Below are 16,931 nucleotides of genomic sequence, written 5' to 3'. Positions count from 1 at the left end.
GAAGAGCGAGTGTCACTTGATCAAAGCATCGACTCTTAGTAAAGATGGATCAGAGCAGCAGACCAGACTAACAGAAGTCAGCAGTTTTTTTTTTTTTTTTAAGTACGTCTGCACAGACTTCAGGAAACGTATGCCTGTGAGTACTAATGCATATGGGCGGCTGTGCCTCAGTGGTAGAGCCGTTCACCTCTCAACCGAGTGCTGGAGGTTCGATCCCCAGCTCCTTCAACCGCATTCGCTCTTTGAGTAGTAGCCTTCATGTCTGAATGAGGCTTCTGATCTATATTCATATATTCATAAAGGGATACTTCACCCATTTACATGCAGCTGTGGAAGCCTGGAAGTTTTCTTCATGTGATGCAATATGACGCTTTTTGCATCACATGAAGAAAACTTTCAAGCAAAGAAAAACATATTTTTCTCGTCTCAGGGCAAAATGAGGGCTGGATTCACGACCATTCAACACTACTACCATGTTTCTAATGATACACAGCTTCATGTAAATGAGTGAAGTATCCCTTTAAATGAATTATCAAAAGCTGAGCTACAACTCTGACATCATTAGGTTTATGTTTTTTATATTAAGTAATCGTGATTTTAAGTCGCTTCTCTTGGGCCTAACCTTTATGTCTGAAGTAATTTGATTTCCTCTCTTTGTTTTTTTGTATGGCTAAATTAACAGCTAACACCCCCAAATGTACTTTGTGTAAATATCTGTCACACATTATGGGGAATTATTTTATTCTATCTCAATGAAGATGAGTACTCTAATAATAACACAACACATAAAAAGATAATAACATAATCCATCAATACATTTTTAGGAAAACCATCACTGGCTTCACTGTTGTGCGGCTAAGACTCAGTATTCATCCCCATGTTCACAGACTAAAAGACATTGTTTGTATTGTTTGGGTGGAGGGGTGACTAGACACCCCTCCACCCTCCACCCCACACCCCCCATCACCACACCTTAGAAAAGGGACCAAAAAATAATAATACTTTTGAGGTTTCTTGCTGCTGTTTGCAACAATTCAAACGTCACTCATCACCAAACGAGGAACCACACTAAAAAAAAAAAAAAAAGAAGCTTTTATTCCAAACACGAGTCGCCCTACCCTGTTTGCAATGATGGATTACAGCACCAACTCAAAAGGCACATCAAAATGGATTTTTGATGGACTTTCAAAGTGAATGTGTGCATCTGAGAGGAATATATTTTTAAAACTTGTAACATTTCTGGGAACAGCATTAGAATGGACTGTAATGGCGAGAAAATGATTGTAATGAACAGAGCGCCGTGCTACAGAAATGTTCCTTTCTTGTCTCTTCACCTGAGGATAAAAACAACAGAGCAAGGAGAGTGAGTGACACACACCTCTCACCTGTCACAAAGTACTTCAAAACCATAGAAGCAGAATTCTTTTCTGCATGGTTTGCTGTATTTAGACTTGTGACAATTTCTCTGAGTGCCTTTTATCCTTGCAGGTGGTATGCATATTAGACATTTAGCCTTGATAAAAAAAAAATAAAAGAAACCACACACACTCACTTGCAAAGAACTCCGCATACACACACACACACACACACACACACACACACACACACACACACACACACACACACACACACACACACACACACACACACACACACACACACACACACACACACACACACACACACACACACACACACACACACACACACATACAAATACATATTCAGTGTAATAATGACCAGCAGGACTCTACAGGAGTCTCAGCAGGACTGGGACAGCACAGAGAGATGAAGGGGACGAACAATGAAGCAGATTTTCAGCAGGAGAAACAGGAGGTGAAGCAATGGGAAGGAATGGATGACATGACACAGAAAGAAAGAAGTGAAAGAGGTAGAAAAGAGAAAAAAGAGATAGAAAATGATAGATAATGTTCGAATGTCACCTCCGTCATTGTCTGTTCCATCACTGCAGTCAGTTTCCATGACAACGCTGCATCCAGGCCCACTCCATCCAGTCTGGCAGACGCAGCGCCAGCCGCTCTGCTCCAGGGTACAGCGCCCATGCCCACTGCACAACCCTGGGCAGCCGTCTGCAAAGATGTGCCCATTGTTAACACACAAACACAGGCGAGCGCATTTAGTTTGATCTTTGATTAACTTAAAGGGTTCAAATACCTTTCACCACAACGTCCAAATCGTGAGTAACTGTGGAAAAAAAACCCCAGTGAGAATTGTAGTTAGAGGGGAATAAATTGTAAATGGAAATGATTCCTACAACAGCGACACCTTTTTTTTTAATCATTAATCATATTGATCAGAATATAACAAGGAATAATTAAACACTCCCACACGTGCATGTGCTCACCAATGTTACAGTGTTCTCCCTCCCAGCCAGGCTGGCAGATGCATGTCCCGTCGTGGCACTGGCCGTGTTCTTCGCAGCGAGGATGGCACGCTCTCTGGTCGCACGCAGCGCCAATCCAACCCTCCTCACACTGGCACTGGCCCTCTGAGCAAACACCATGGCTGCCACATGGCACGGGACACAGCTCTGTGGAAACAGGTGGGTGGGGGTATACGTGGGAGAAAAAAGAAAGAAAAAACGTAAGTGAGAGAACGAGGAACAAATGGTGGAAGGAAAGGTGAAAGAGACACAAGGGACGCTAAGAGAGGGGGGAAAAAAGCAAAGTATCAGAGTTGGGCGTGTGCCATTGGATACATATGAGAGATGAAAAAAAACAGCGATTGAAAAAGATAACCTTAGAGACTAAGAGTCGACTTTCTCACAACACACAATTTTTCTCACCTCTAAATAGCTGAGCTCCCTGAAGGAGGGGAAGAGTGAAGAGACTTATAATAACAGCCAAATGATTCATATTTGCACTGCATATTTAAACTACAGGGACTCCAATTCAGTTCTATTATTCTTTTCTGACATTTAGATCAGATTTGGTCGGTATGTTAATACCCTTTCTTTTTCCTCAGCTCTCCGTCTTTGTATCGGTCAGCTTTCTCTTTGCAGTACTCCGTCCCCGCCCTCTCTCTCTCTCTCTCTCTCTCTCTGGCAACATCACTTTTAAATTCTTTCCACCCCTTTTTGTCTGTTTCCGTTTCTCTGCGCTGTGCTGCTCTCTCTCTCTCTTTCTCTCTCGCTCTCTGCAAAAGCAAAGTCTCATCCATCAGTAAAGAGAGCAAAGTGCTGGAGGCACACAAAGACTACTTATCCAGCTGCAGTAAAAAGTTATTTTAATTTAAATATACATAGCATGGAGAGGGAGGTAAAAGTGGATTAAAGTTGGAGAGTTTTTCAGTTCTCTATTAGAATTACATTAGCTTAGCTATGCTTCAACAAGACCAGGACGGTCCTTTTGATTAAACCCCGGCAGGTAGAGAGAGCCAAGTCATATCTCAGATATTCAACCACGGTATATCATTATCACCGGCTATATCACTATAATAAGGCATGCATGCACCTGAGAGCTGGAGCTAATGCCAATTGCCCGCAAATCATTGGTGTGCATGGTAAAATGGTTCCCTCCCATCGCCGGTGTTAAGTTAGTGTGGTGGAAACGGATGAAAGTCAGCGCTATATTGGCTCTTTTCAGTCAGGCTACACTGCAAGGACAAGGACACTCACCTCGCTGTGTACTGCAGAGTACTGCATTCTATACTTTAGACACCACAGTAGACGTGTCTCCCTTTCATGATGCGATGACAAACGGCCCACAGCTTTTCCTTCACAAGGGCTATAGAGCCACTTTCTTTTGATGCACGCAAGCTTTACCAGGGCACAAAGGACATCTCTTAAGCTTCATTAAATATCTTAACACTTACTTAATAAGGATGTAGCATGCAGGTAAAGGAGTAGGCAATCAAAATCAGCAAGCTTCGAAAAAACTATGAGTGTTCCTCAGAGTCAGTGTCTCGCTGCAAAGGGGGGGGAAAAAGCATTTTCCTTTATCTTGCTTGTCTTTTTCCTCTCATTTAGCTGAAGGGAATATGTCTGTGTGTTTTCAGTGTGTGTGCACGCAAATGATCACAGATGTGCTTTTGTGCTGGAGTATATGTCTGTTAAAGTATAAATGCACAGTACAATAAGTACTATTGGGAGGAGAAGGGGGGGCTCCAGAGGGCTGCTGTCAGACAGTCATGAGGGGAAATCTCATTTACAACCAGCATGAAGAGAGTGCAACACAACCACACACACACACACACACACACACACACACACACACACACACACGCATGCACACACCCACTTCACAGAGTGGCTCCAATCCATATTGCTCTCTCATGTCTATCAAATCCCCAGAAAATAGTATCTGGCAAGACCATTCTTGCTACAAGAACACTGAAAAACAAGTGATGTGCAATTGCAATTTTGGTTGTTTTTTTTCTGCGGGTGAACAATAATCCTGGGGTCTTACCAGTGTAGCAGTCTGGTCCAGTCCAGTTTGGCTGGCAGGCGCAGGAGTCTGACTCAGGGAGATAGGTGCCATGTCCTGAACACTGCTCCTGACAGGCTGGCAGTGGATCATCACAGCTCACTCCTGCCCAGCCTGCCGAGCACACACACTCCCCTCGCACACACACGCCGTGCCCTCCACATTGAGGGTCCACACAGTCCACTGCAGGGCGAGGGAGGACAAAAGGAAAAGCAAGAATGAGTAGGAGGTGAAAGGGGGGGAGTGAAAGGGCAGAGGAGAGGAGGGGCTCATGGTGGGGTGCCTGCCTCATTATAATCATCAGTTCACCGAGTATGAAAGCAGTGTTCTTTGCATCCCATCCAGGAGTTAACCACCCTCGCTACAATCCCTGTATCTGTTCCACAACATTACACTTCATAGGACACTTAGAACTGAGGCTTTGATAAGGGCTGAAATGGCTTGCTCTGTGTGTGTGTGTGTGTGTGTGTGTGTGTGTGTGTGTGTGTGTGGGGGGGGGGGGGGGTTATTGTGTGTAATTACAGCGCTGAGCCCAAGCCAAAGCTCAGCACTGCTCAGCTCAGCTCCACCCCTCAAGGTCAAACACCTGATTCACTCTCTCCGGTCGGACATACTGAAGGCAACAGCAGGGCAGGTGTCCAGACAGCTGTGCAATTATATTATGATCAACTGCAAGATGCTAATTGTTGAAAATATGATGGCTTTGTTTTGGCTAATTTATTATGTGGTTTTACAATAGATGTGTTCAGGTGGAGGATACGGTTAAAGCTCAGTGCTGATTCCTGTACGGAGCCTCAGCTCCCTGAGCAAACTGAATCATTCATATTTTGTCAAATAATCCCCAGGACATTGTAGTCTTCTCTGCCTTTAGATATATGTATGTATAAAATACTGACTATTGCACAATGTGCAGTAAATACACACAAAGTTGTTATTTGAAGAACAGGTGTTTTTTTTTTTTTTTTTTAGGAAACACCATGATACCCCAAAACAGCAGCTTTGTCATACTTCAAGATCTATACATGCAGAGAAGCACTGTTACTCTCATAGTGATACGCTTACAAGAACCGTGTTGATGGAACATTTCATTTCTGTGTGTAACTCATTTTTCTTTAAGTTGACTTGCTTGCCTGCTTTGAGGGTAAAAAACAGTTTAAACACTTATTTCCATTGGACTGTGGCCGTGATTGAACAGACAACAATCTGTCCTGACGCTGCAGGAAAAAGACTACATTAGATCTGTAATCATTTTGGCACAAGTGAGAAGGACAGCTTGTAAAACATTCCTCAGTTCAAGACATCTTTCTTGCCAGACTTGTAGTTCCTTCAGGGACACTAATTTAAGAAATATCTACATCTGGGTTTTTTTTTTTCGGACAAAAAAAAAAAAGTCAATTTAAAGTACAAAAACACTAAAAGTTGCTTTTGTATCACTACTTCAAGTTTAATGGTAAATTGAACTATACAGAATATTCTATCATTTCCCACATGAAGGAAATGAAAGAAAACAACAACAGATTTAAAGTTATTGGTCTGTTCTTTACCAATACCAGAACAATTAAATATTCATTTATTGTTTTCGTCTTCACAATGAGAAAATGAAGCTGATAAATGTTCCATTACGTTCTCAAACTAGTCACTAGCTGCCTGCTCTTCTGTACTGGATAGGCTGTAAACCTGCTGCAGCTGGAAACTGGGTGTATGTGGGCACCGTTTCTGCCTGGAGAACCCAAAAAGTCCTGCACGTTTTTACATTTTGTATTCACCAGATGACAGATGGTACCCCATGCTGTTTATGTCTGTTTTTGTGTAATCAAACATTTGTGATTGGAGATTTTGGGTTATGCAAATTAAAACTGACTTGACAGGTTTTCACTTGGTTTTCTTCAAACACTTCCAGGATCTGCAAGTGAAGCCATTTTTATTGTGCAGACGTTTCTTTACGTTTCGTGTGGTGGTACATACCTTGCTCACAGTTAACCCCCTTGTAGGCTGGAGTGCATATGCAAATTCCCTGGATGCAGGAGCCGTGGTTGGAGCAGGTGGGGTCGATACACTGACCTTCTTCCACATTACACTCTGCACCTTTCCACCCTGCAAGGCACACACACCTTCCTTTCTCGTACACGCCGTTACCGCTGCACAAAACGGGGCACGAATCTGTAAAAGGACAAACAAAGATTACATCCACATATTCAGTGGAACACACAGACACACCCACACACACACACACACACACACACAGTGTTGCGGTATATTAGCTGGGCCGCAGTAACCTACTGTGAGTGGTGGAGCTACGCTCTCTTATCTCAGCTAGTGCGCAGATTCAGCAAATCCTCAAGCAGCCCCAGTCTACTTTCCTTTCTTTCTCTCAGACACACGCACACATACGCATATATACACACACACACACACACACACACACACACTCAAGTTTATCCCTCACGCTGTTTCAATTTACTCAAGCACCACCTGAGCCTGGCTACCACGGCAACCCAGGAATTGTAGAAAATCCTCCCAACGTCACCTCACTTGCTCAGAGCAGGCCGTGAAAACAATCGTGAAAACTGAAGATTAGGAAATGGAGCATTAGGGGTTTATAGAATGCGGGTAGAGCGCAGAGCTTTCTCCATGCAGCGATGGAGAGCTGTGTGGCTAATGTAATGACAGCCAGGTGGAATAAAGTCAGTGTCTGATGATGCACTGACAGTTACACACCACCACCTCCCATCATCCTTTGCAGCCAGACAAGGCTTCAAGGCTTCAAAATGTCACACGGATTAGGGAGACGGTTCACAACCAACAGCTTCTTTCTGGGATAATTTGCGATGAAGGGCCTGGGTTCATGTGCACAAGCATACATTTGTTCGAACCTTTCTCTAATTGAACACTATGTACTCCACAGTCATTAATTCACTTTTTTTACAGCTCTTGCCAGAACGTGTTGTCTAACTTTTCAGACGGAGAATATTGTAACAGGGAAATGAGCAAAGATGAGCGGAAAGGATGAATAAATGATGAGTGTAAATAAATCATAGGGTGTGATATCAGATCAGCTGTTTCAACACGATGAGACAGATACAACTACAGAAATGTTATGAAACAAAGGAAGAAAGAGCGAGCGAGAAGTCAACAGAGGAAATAAACTGTGTGAAAAAAGATGGAGGCACGGACGAGCCTGATGTTGCCTCATCCTATCCCGGCTTTTCAAAAACTTTTCCATACAGTGTATCAATGAGCCACACTGTCGCTGCAGACGGACCTGTTCTTTCATGATGATGGTTGAGTAAAAATCATATTCAGACAATTCTGTAAAAAGCCAATTTTAAAGTAATATCCCAAACTTTGGTCAGTACAGACGAATTAAGTCATAAAATAATAACTTTTCCCTGCACACTGGCATGATAGATTCAGTATTATGAGTATTTGATCATCACAAGTCCTGACATTTTCTCTTATCTACTGTTCTTGAAGGTTTTTTTTTTTTTAATGCACTTTTTGTTACTCCCACTCGATGCCCTTTAAAGGGTTTTGAAGTTTCTGTCAATCTAATTTTACACTTCCTGCAGGTGTTTTAAACATCTGCACAGGTTACGTCCTGTCATCCACAAAGACTTGTGAAATGTGAAAACATAGACATGTGTGGGAGGCTACAATTGCTTAACCAGTGGATACAAAAATAGACGCAAGAGGTAATGGTGGGTATGGGGGGAATTTGAATTCCTGTTAAGGAGGAGGGAGAAGCAGCGCTGATTGTTTTTAGAGCCTTTCATTCAGTGTACTGATTGGGTAGTAAAGAACGTTGAGAGGCAAACTTGTTTTTTTTTTAATTTATTCTAATTGGATCTGTTACCGTTAGTATAGCCTGAAACCTCAGCGGGTATATGTCTTACCTTTGGCACAGTCAGGACCCAGGAATCCAGCAAAGCAGTGGCAGTGTCCAGCCACACACTCTCCATTTCCATTACAGTCCGTGGAGCACCCATCCATTGAGTCTGCAGCGACATGAACAAATCAGACACAAAGGGCAGAGAGAGAGAGAGAGAGAGAGAGAGAGAGAGAGAGAGAGAGAGAGAAAAGTTGAAAATATTCCACATGTAGCTCCATAAGCTGGCATAGCTCTGGGTTATTGAAAGAGAGATCTGATAAGCAATGGATGGCTCCCCAGACTCAGGGTCTATATTAGATTAGTCTGATCCAGCTGCTATCACTCTCTGGGGAATGGCCAAGCACTCACTTACACTCAGTAGCACTAAGCACATTATACTGCATTACAGGTTGGAAACACACTGCACGCAAATTTACAAACATCAAGGCTTAATCAACAAACTGTTTACAAGGGCGCAGTTTGGAACGAGATTGAACAACATAAAATGTGACACTGCGAGTGCACACGGTCGTGGAGACGGGCTGAAAACTGCGTCGCTAACATAGCTGCGCTCTCGCTGTGCTGAAGATCAATGCGAGGCTTGTTCCTACAACTGCTTTGTCTGATCTGGATGGGAGTTTCATCACATCCTTTCTGTAGGCTACAGGTTTCGTCATGCTTCTACATTGGACTTCAATTAGCCGCCTTCCTTTCACAATTCTCCTTTTTTCCCCTCATTGATATGTCCATCATGTCACGACTCATTCACTGGGCAGAGGCAGCATGGCAAAGGCAGACAGAGAGGAAGAGTACTGCTACGCTTTTGAGCCGTATATAATGCGCTCTGTCAGTACGACACAAGATGGAAGATTCTGGAGGAAAAGTACCAAGAGTCTGGCAGAGTTGGGGATTTGAACTGTGCGGTTTGCAGTCTGGTGCCAGCAGAGCTCTTTCTACACTAGATAGAGTAATTAAAATGAGCGTCAAGAGTGTCATCCTTTATTTGACCCTGTGCCGCCCTGCTCCCTCCCTTTTAAACCTGGGATCCACTCCAGAGTCGAACCACCGCAGTCTCCTGGCTCGCTCCGCTCAGGGAGCACGGATGACAAATCCTTCAGTGGCGTGGCTTGCTCACATACACGCACTCGCACACGCAATTACAAACACATGCACGCAAAGTTATTATGTGCCATCCGCCTTGAGGTGTGTGTGACACATGCTAATGAGACGGGCCCCGCCAGTAGCCGACAGTGCAGCGTTATCCTCAACTGTGGCGCATCCGAACAGAAACCAAAGTCATTTTCACCTCCATCACCTGTCATTGTCACTCTGATGTAGAGAAGGAGTGGCAATCATCTTTTCTCCCACACAGTCAGGAGGACTCTCAAACCTTTTTTCCATATCCGTCTCTTTCGCTTTGGAAAAAAAGCCTCACGTACACAAATTCCAATATTGTATGTGGCACCTGACACAAGCACTGAACAAAACCTCATCTGCAAGGTCACACAGTTCTTTTTAAAGCGCAGGAGAGGAGAGATCCGTCAGACTGCTCGCCAGGCTGTGAGGTGCAGGGCTGTCACAGTGATATAAGATTCGTATCTCCCAGGTCAATGTCTCAACCATAAAAATCTCAAGGCAATTAACAGGTAATGTATGGTGAGCCATGTCTTTATTTGTCATGGTTTACAGTGTGTGTGTGTGTGTGTGTGTGTGTGTGTGTGTCTTCCTCTTTCCACTGACTAAACCCTTTCCAGTTAGAAGTCGCTCATGCCATTAGTTATTGCAGTTAAATGCTATTATAAAATAGGTCCTTACAGCCAAGTGATATGATTGGTCAAATAAGCATTCCAATTGTACTTTATGAGCCCGTAAAGTTCCAGCCATGCTTTATGACCCTTGAGCGTTATGAATTTTAAAAAAAATTAAATGGCTGCTGAGCAAACTAGAAGTATCCAGCCACTACAGAAGCTAACCACCTTTTTTAATTTGCACCTGTTTTGACAAAGTCCCAAAGTTTCAACTTTCTCTCGCTCTCTTTTTGGTCGTTTTGATAAAATGTTTGAGAGAACGTGCGATGGAAGCCTAAGTATAGCAATTAAGCATAATTAGTTGTCCTGCAGAAAGTGACACCTCTCTTTAGTACGGGCTGAGGAGAATTCAAAGAATATGAGGCTGGAGTGGAGGTAGGGAAATGTGAGAAATCATTCAGCTGGAGCTTTTATGGGTCACATGTAAATGTCGATGACAGCAGAGGAGAAAAAAAACGATTTCCTCTGCATCCACCGCTGTTTCTTTTAGGACCGTCATATGATTCCAATGTAAGCGCTATTAATACATTTCAACAGTTTATCATGATTTATGACATTTTCCATGATTAATCAGATATTCAATCCCATGTTTGAAATTCAATTATTTCACTTTTTAGAATAAAAACTGTTTGGCTTTTACTTTGAATTGTGTTACTGTCCTAACATGTAAAAGAGTTCTTTACTTTCTTTTGAAATAAGGTAAATCTCTCTTTGTGTCACATCCCCGGGTTAAGTGTTTGTTTATTTTATGTTTTTCCTCATGTATCATGTCTTGTGCTTGTTTTACTTGTTACTCACCCTGTGTCTCGTTTCAGGTCTGTTGGCTGCATGCCCTTCCCCCAGTGTGTCTCAGCCTGCTGATTACCTGATGCGTCTCACCTGTGTCTTGTTAACTCCACCCCCTGTTCAGTATTTAATGTCTGTCTCCCCTTCACTCTGTGCCAGTTCGTCTTGTCTCATCGTAGCAGCGTCCCAACAATTCTAGTATTCTGATTCTTGTTCTGACCCCCGTGTGTTTTTGGATTCCGTTTTTGCATGTCGATTTTGTACCTTCGTTTTATTGGACTGACTACCGTGTATCGAACCCTGCCTGGAATAAACGTTTTGAGAAACTGTTTTTGTACCACCGAGTCGTGCATTTGGGTCTCTTGGTGTGTTCGTGACACTTTGGTAGATTTTAAGGTTATGAAATTAACTTAACCCCCGAAAAACAAACTTGTTACAGCTCAAAACACTGAATGAAAACAGTTGAAAGTATTCAAAACAGTGGAGAGGGCTGGCCCCTCCTCCCAAGAGTCAAAAGTATCTTCAGTGTTTATCCTAGTTTTCCCACGTTTCTGCTTATTAGAAAGTGCAGAGGCTTTTTAAAGCTGAACCCCTTGGCTGCTTCCCTCACTGCAGCACCTGCTGGTTGGCTGTTTGCCTGGTAAACTGAGGGGAGTCCAACAGCCATGTGTTTAATGTTCATGCTGATAATTCACGTTTTGAATTTATTTTGAATGAATTAAATTTGAATTTATTTCCGTTAAAGAGTTCCGAAAAATGTGTTTGAAAACTTGAAACAACTTTTCTTGAAATGTACAAGCAGATAATGTTTACTTCTTTTAATATTTCTTTCTTACATTTGAAACTGGACCATTAGCGGTTAAAACCACAAGAAGTGTCAATAGAGCACCGTGTTTATATCAACAATGTGCAGAAGAGATGATCAGGAACACAGAGTGAAGATGAGACTGGATACCCTTTCTGTGTGTTTTTGTTTGCTCGTCTGTCTGTGTGTGAGTGAAATGTTCAGTGAAGGGTTGACAGAGCAACTTAATGTCTTATGACTTATACAGGTCAAGTTTCAACTGACCAATCGCACGAGGCTTAGATTGTTTTCTGCTAAGACTTCTTTGTTGTTTTTACCTTTCTTATGAAGAGGATTGTCGTGATAGACTATGGCGTGTCTGGCGTGTCTTTCTTTCTCATGCAGTCACAAACCTAATAACACAATATTGAATTCCCCCACCATCGCACACACAGCAGATCCCTTGTTATTGTGAAAACAAGCATTTTTGTACAGTTGATTTCCTGTATTTCTTAATGTTCTTGAATATTCCTATCTTGTCCTAATACATTTTATTGATCCTATTTTAGTCCATTTTCTTTTAATGGCAGTCTTTTGCTCTCCTCTTATTCGTGCTCTCTCTTTTTCCTGGCTGTATCCAGTTACTACTTGCTACAGGAAAGCTCAATTTCCCGTCAGAGATCATCTCATTTCCCCCTCCTCTCCTCACAAAGCTCCACTCTAAGCTACAGCACACTATGTCTCTTTACTTTATATACTGTCACTCAATGTTTTTGGATTGCCCCCTTTCAAGCACTGCATCCCGCTTCCAATCATTGTCAGAGGTGCAAATGTTCATCAAAATAACCCGAATCCTCTGACTTCAATCCATGTTTATTGTTTGTCCACGTTAAGGCTAAATCAGCTGATGAATAGTTTGGAGAACCTCTTAGGGCTAACAGCTGCTATTCTGAGCCTGATCTGGTGTATCTATATTTGTTTGACTAATGAAGAGGAAAAGAAAAGTTTGTCTTTGTAACCGCTCCCGTTTTCGCTTTAGCACATAACACATAACGCTCAAAATAGGTTTGGTATGTTCCAGACTTAACAGACAGCACGCGACTCAACAATGTTTGACAGCTCTTGAAAAAAATAAAAAAAATCTGTGTTTAGCTGTCGCATGCTGTCAGTCATTACATAAAGGCCTGTGTCAATACGAGGATCAAAGATGCTTTCACAGCAATGTTTTCCCTCTACCGAGCGGTGTAATGATTGGCTCTCCACGGTGTCTTTGTCGCGGTTGTTGATACATATTTAGCATTTAAGTACTGCAAAAGTTCGGTGCAGTTTTTCCTGATCCTCCCCTGAATAACATATAAACTAAATAATGCATGGCGCTTACAAGTCAGCGGGACAAAAATCCCAACAGAGTGTGCTTCACAGAGTGCTTCTTATTATCTGTATCTCAGATTGCATGCTTTGTAATTTCTGTATCACCTTTGAGCTTCATACAAATTACCATGAGGGTACTACTGCAATACTACATTCCCCGCCATTACTTTTTTTGTTATTTCAACACCGTATTCTCATAAGGAGCGCTGGACAAAGTGGGAGTGAAGAAACTGCCCTGGTAATTATCCACTTGTCTATATTCGGCCACATACTCCTGCATTATTCACATCCTTCAATTTACACTGCCATCCGTGTGTGTCATAGCAATGAGCTGCAGTTAGCAAGCCCTGTCATTACTACAGGAGCTGTCCTCCTCTTTCCAATGGCTGTCACTTCCCATGCCAAGCTCACTCCTATAGCAGGAAAAGTTCCCTTCAAATGTCAATGAGTTTCAAACTGCACTTGGCAACATCTGTATATTCTTTGTACATCAACAGATGAAAAGGGGGGAAAAGGACAAGAGAGTGACGTGACCCTGAGTTACCGACAGTGATAAATACATTTGATTCAAAGAAGAACAAATATTCCTCCTGACACTACTTGGACATAGAAGAGAGTGAGAAAAGCTCCCGGTGTCATTGAATCTGTAACACAATCTCTTACCAATAGGGGTGCTGTGGAGCAACACTTGCTCCAGGTTACGTCCATCATTGTAGAGAGCGAGGTGCCAGGTGCCGGGGTCCATGTACTCTATGAAGCCTGTTTCTTGGAGGCCACTCAGCAGCAGGCCTTTGGGAGCTTTGGCAGTTGAGACAGGATCAGTCAAGGACCTTGGCAGCGCCTTTCCGTCCAGCAATTTCACAAAGTCAAACTAAACAGGATCAGAAGACAAAAGTTTTATTCAACTGAATTGAGCAGGCCAGGAATTCAAAAAGCCTGCATAAATGGAACAGAAATTTGCAAACCAAACCGAACCCTATGCAGTAGTGTGTGACTGTTGTTGGGTTTCTTAAACTGCAAATTGAATGCCATTTGAAAAGGCCTGCATACAATAAGCCAGGCAGGAGCATTAAAAGTGGATACGAGATGCAAATTGTGAAACATGAATCCAGAGAAAAGAGGGGAATCAACATCGTTGGCAGCTCAGTTCTCCACCCGATACATTTTGCAGAACTTGAATGACAACTTAATGTACAGCTTGAACATAGGTGGACTTTCAGATCTTCAATAAAACTGTCTATGATCAATTTGAATACACCTTTTTGTGCTTCACTCTCACCCTCTTTAACTTTCCTCATCTCCCTCTTCCTCCCTCTTCATACGAAAACCTCCTTGAACTAGCAAGCACTCGTCTTATTCCCCCTGAGGGCTGTGTGTCACAGTAGTGTCAAAAACAGCTAATTAGACCTCTTCATGCCGGCGAGAGCAGGGGCACACTGATGTTTAAAAGCAGATGACTCAGTGTGTGTTGTATTTAAGTCCATATGTGCTTCTTGCGGGGAACAATCTGTGTGCCCTGCGTGTGTGTTTTTTTTACTTCTTGAAATGTCAGACATTTAATTCAAGCCACGCTAATTAAATCAGAAGTCAACGTGTTTTTGTGAAAATGATTCTCGTACACATTGGTAACTTATTTATGTGAAGCTGTCCGTCTTCATGAGGGGGAAAAAAACACATTTTCTTTTTTGTATTTTGGCTGAGAAATAACAAACATTTTTCATGTAGAATAATTCTGTAGTCTGAGGCCTGTTTTCAAACATCTCTTTAATACAGCTGAACTCAAAATTCAATAGTCATTAACATATTTTTCTCCTCTTTGTTGTTGGAACAAGTGTATGTTTGTCGGTCGGCAACAGTTTCAGATTTGAGTTTTTTTTGTTTTTGTATTGTTTAATGCTTGAAAACATGTCGGACAAAAAAGTATTTTGGTTTGACACCTATGTTGTGAGATGAGCTTAAAGGCAGGGTAGGCCATTTTCTCCAGATACACTTTTCAAGATTTTGGTTGAAATTGTCTTCATGTCCTGACAGTAATTAATAATTCATGTTCTCTGAAAAAGAAATGAAAAAAAAAGAAGTCATCTGTAGCAGTTGTAAACACACAAAAACGTCCACCAATGTCGGCAGTCTGTACACGTTTTATAAACCAATCAAGCCTCTCTACCACATGCATGCACGAGCCCTAACTCAAAGCATGAGCTGAAATCTGCTTCGAGACTAGAGGGGGCACAGAGGGGAGGGGGTGGGTGAATAACTGTTGTTCAAAACATGTGATCACAGAGAAAGTGAGAAGTGACGGAGGTGTGATTTACACGTCTCTGTTAAATCGAGACGTGTAAGACGTATGTACTTAAATGCACTTCAAAAGATGGCTAAAAAGATGCAAGGCAGATATGTGACTGTTGGGTGCCTGTTTACAATTACCCCAATTTTTTTTCACTTCTTCTGTTGGTGTAAAACAAGTTGTCAGACATACAGATGTGAGAACTTAAAATCCACTAAGTGACTGATTGCATCATTGTTACAGACTAAATTATCAGCTTTAACTCTGAGAGCACTGTTGCAAGCTCTGCCTTGTCACTTTCTGTCGTACATACTTAAGTACACTTAAAAAGAGATTTTGGATCCTGTTTTTCTTTTCTTGGTCTTTCATAGCCGATCGCTATCTTCAAAATAAAGTTCACACGACGTTTAGAGTTCGCTAAATGTTGTGGCCAAAACAGAGAGTGAAAGGTGCATTAGTGCCCTTTGTTTTAAAAGCCCATCTGGGCAAACAGCTTGTTTCAACAGAGGCCGTCTTCACCTGAGTGTGTGTGGGCGGTATGTTCCTGCGTCCGTAGACCCCCAGCAGTGCATTGTGCGAGAGAGACAGGTTGAACTTGATATAGGTTGGATGGTGCACAGTCATATGAAACCTCCAAAAGAGACCCGGTGGGATTGCTTGGCTCTGCTGGGTTCCAATGTCGACCTCGCCACGGTCGATCGCTCGGCCTCGCACCCATTTCTCTGCAGATAAAAAAAACACACACAGTCAATATTAAGTCACATGCTGCAGATTTGTTGAGGTAGACAGGGGTTTCTATTCAGTATCAGAGGGAGCAATTAATAACACCCCGTATGTTGTCAAGACATCAGCATGATCAGCGGCTGTGCTAATGAAGAAAGACTGAATAAACGTCAGGAATGACTGAGCACAGGTGAAAATCCTGCTTTTCAAGAGACCTCGCCGAGGCAATCCTTTGGATAGGCTCTGCATAAAGATGAACTGCTTCAAAAAGAAACTGTTTTGTCTGAGAGCCGTCTACCGGGGCTTTGTCATGTGCTATATTAGCATCTTTTAACAAGAAAGAAAGAGTGTGTGTTAGCATGTGTGCGTGAAAAGAAGAGAGACAGCGAGGTGGATGAGAGAAAGTGAGGGGGGCTGCGGCGCGCACACATGCACCTCCGCATTAACAAACTGCGTCGCAGCCCAAAGATAGTGTCTTGAGTGAGAGCATGTTTTGTGCATGAAGAGAATAGGTCTTTCCACCAGTCCCCTGGCCATCAGCTCCTCTCCTCTCCATAAGCCTTTATCAACCACCAGACCCTAGTCTTTTGTGTGGCGAAGCAGGCGAGGCTCTCCAGCCTTCTTTGTGCGTCCTTTATGGAGAGATATATCTCTGTTACTAAACTAAGATGGAGGAAATACGGTGACAGAGGGGAGCCGGCCAATCGTTAAGGCCACAAAGGCAGAAGAAGAGTTAGGGGCAGATTCATGGATGAGGATGCTCACTCTCAATCTATGATGCCTGCAGCTTTACCTCTCCATTATGGTGACATCATGCACACCCACAGGCCAGCCAGCATATATCATGTGCCGTCACAAAGAT

General features: G+C 42.7%; 1 protein-coding gene across 1 annotated transcript in view; it reads right to left on the bottom strand.

The window, feature by feature from the left end:
* The window catches only part of tenm1 (teneurin transmembrane protein 1), a 163,722-nt gene that overhangs the window by 67,625 nt on the left and 79,166 nt on the right, over positions 1-16,931 (bottom strand). Inside the window, exons 7-14 of the mRNA XM_079352768.1 lie at positions 15,866-16,068; positions 13,726-13,933; positions 8,339-8,440; positions 6,411-6,605; positions 4,428-4,628; positions 2,366-2,551; positions 2,176-2,205; positions 1,944-2,090 (exon numbers count right to left, since the gene is read on the bottom strand). Of these exons, the coding sequence (XP_079208894.1) occupies positions 1,944-2,090; positions 2,176-2,205; positions 2,366-2,551; positions 4,428-4,628; positions 6,411-6,605; positions 8,339-8,440; positions 13,726-13,933; positions 15,866-16,068 (1,272 nt within the window). The remainder of the gene's footprint in view (positions 1-1,943; positions 2,091-2,175; positions 2,206-2,365; positions 2,552-4,427; positions 4,629-6,410; positions 6,606-8,338; positions 8,441-13,725; positions 13,934-15,865; positions 16,069-16,931) is intronic.

This window comes from Symphodus melops (genome assembly GCF_947650265.1).
Source record: "Symphodus melops genome assembly, chromosome: 9".
Taxonomy (NCBI): Eukaryota; Metazoa; Chordata; class Actinopteri; order Labriformes; family Labridae; genus Symphodus; species Symphodus melops.
Note: the sequence above shows the minus strand (reverse complement) of the source record. Positions and strands in the feature narration are given on the sequence as shown.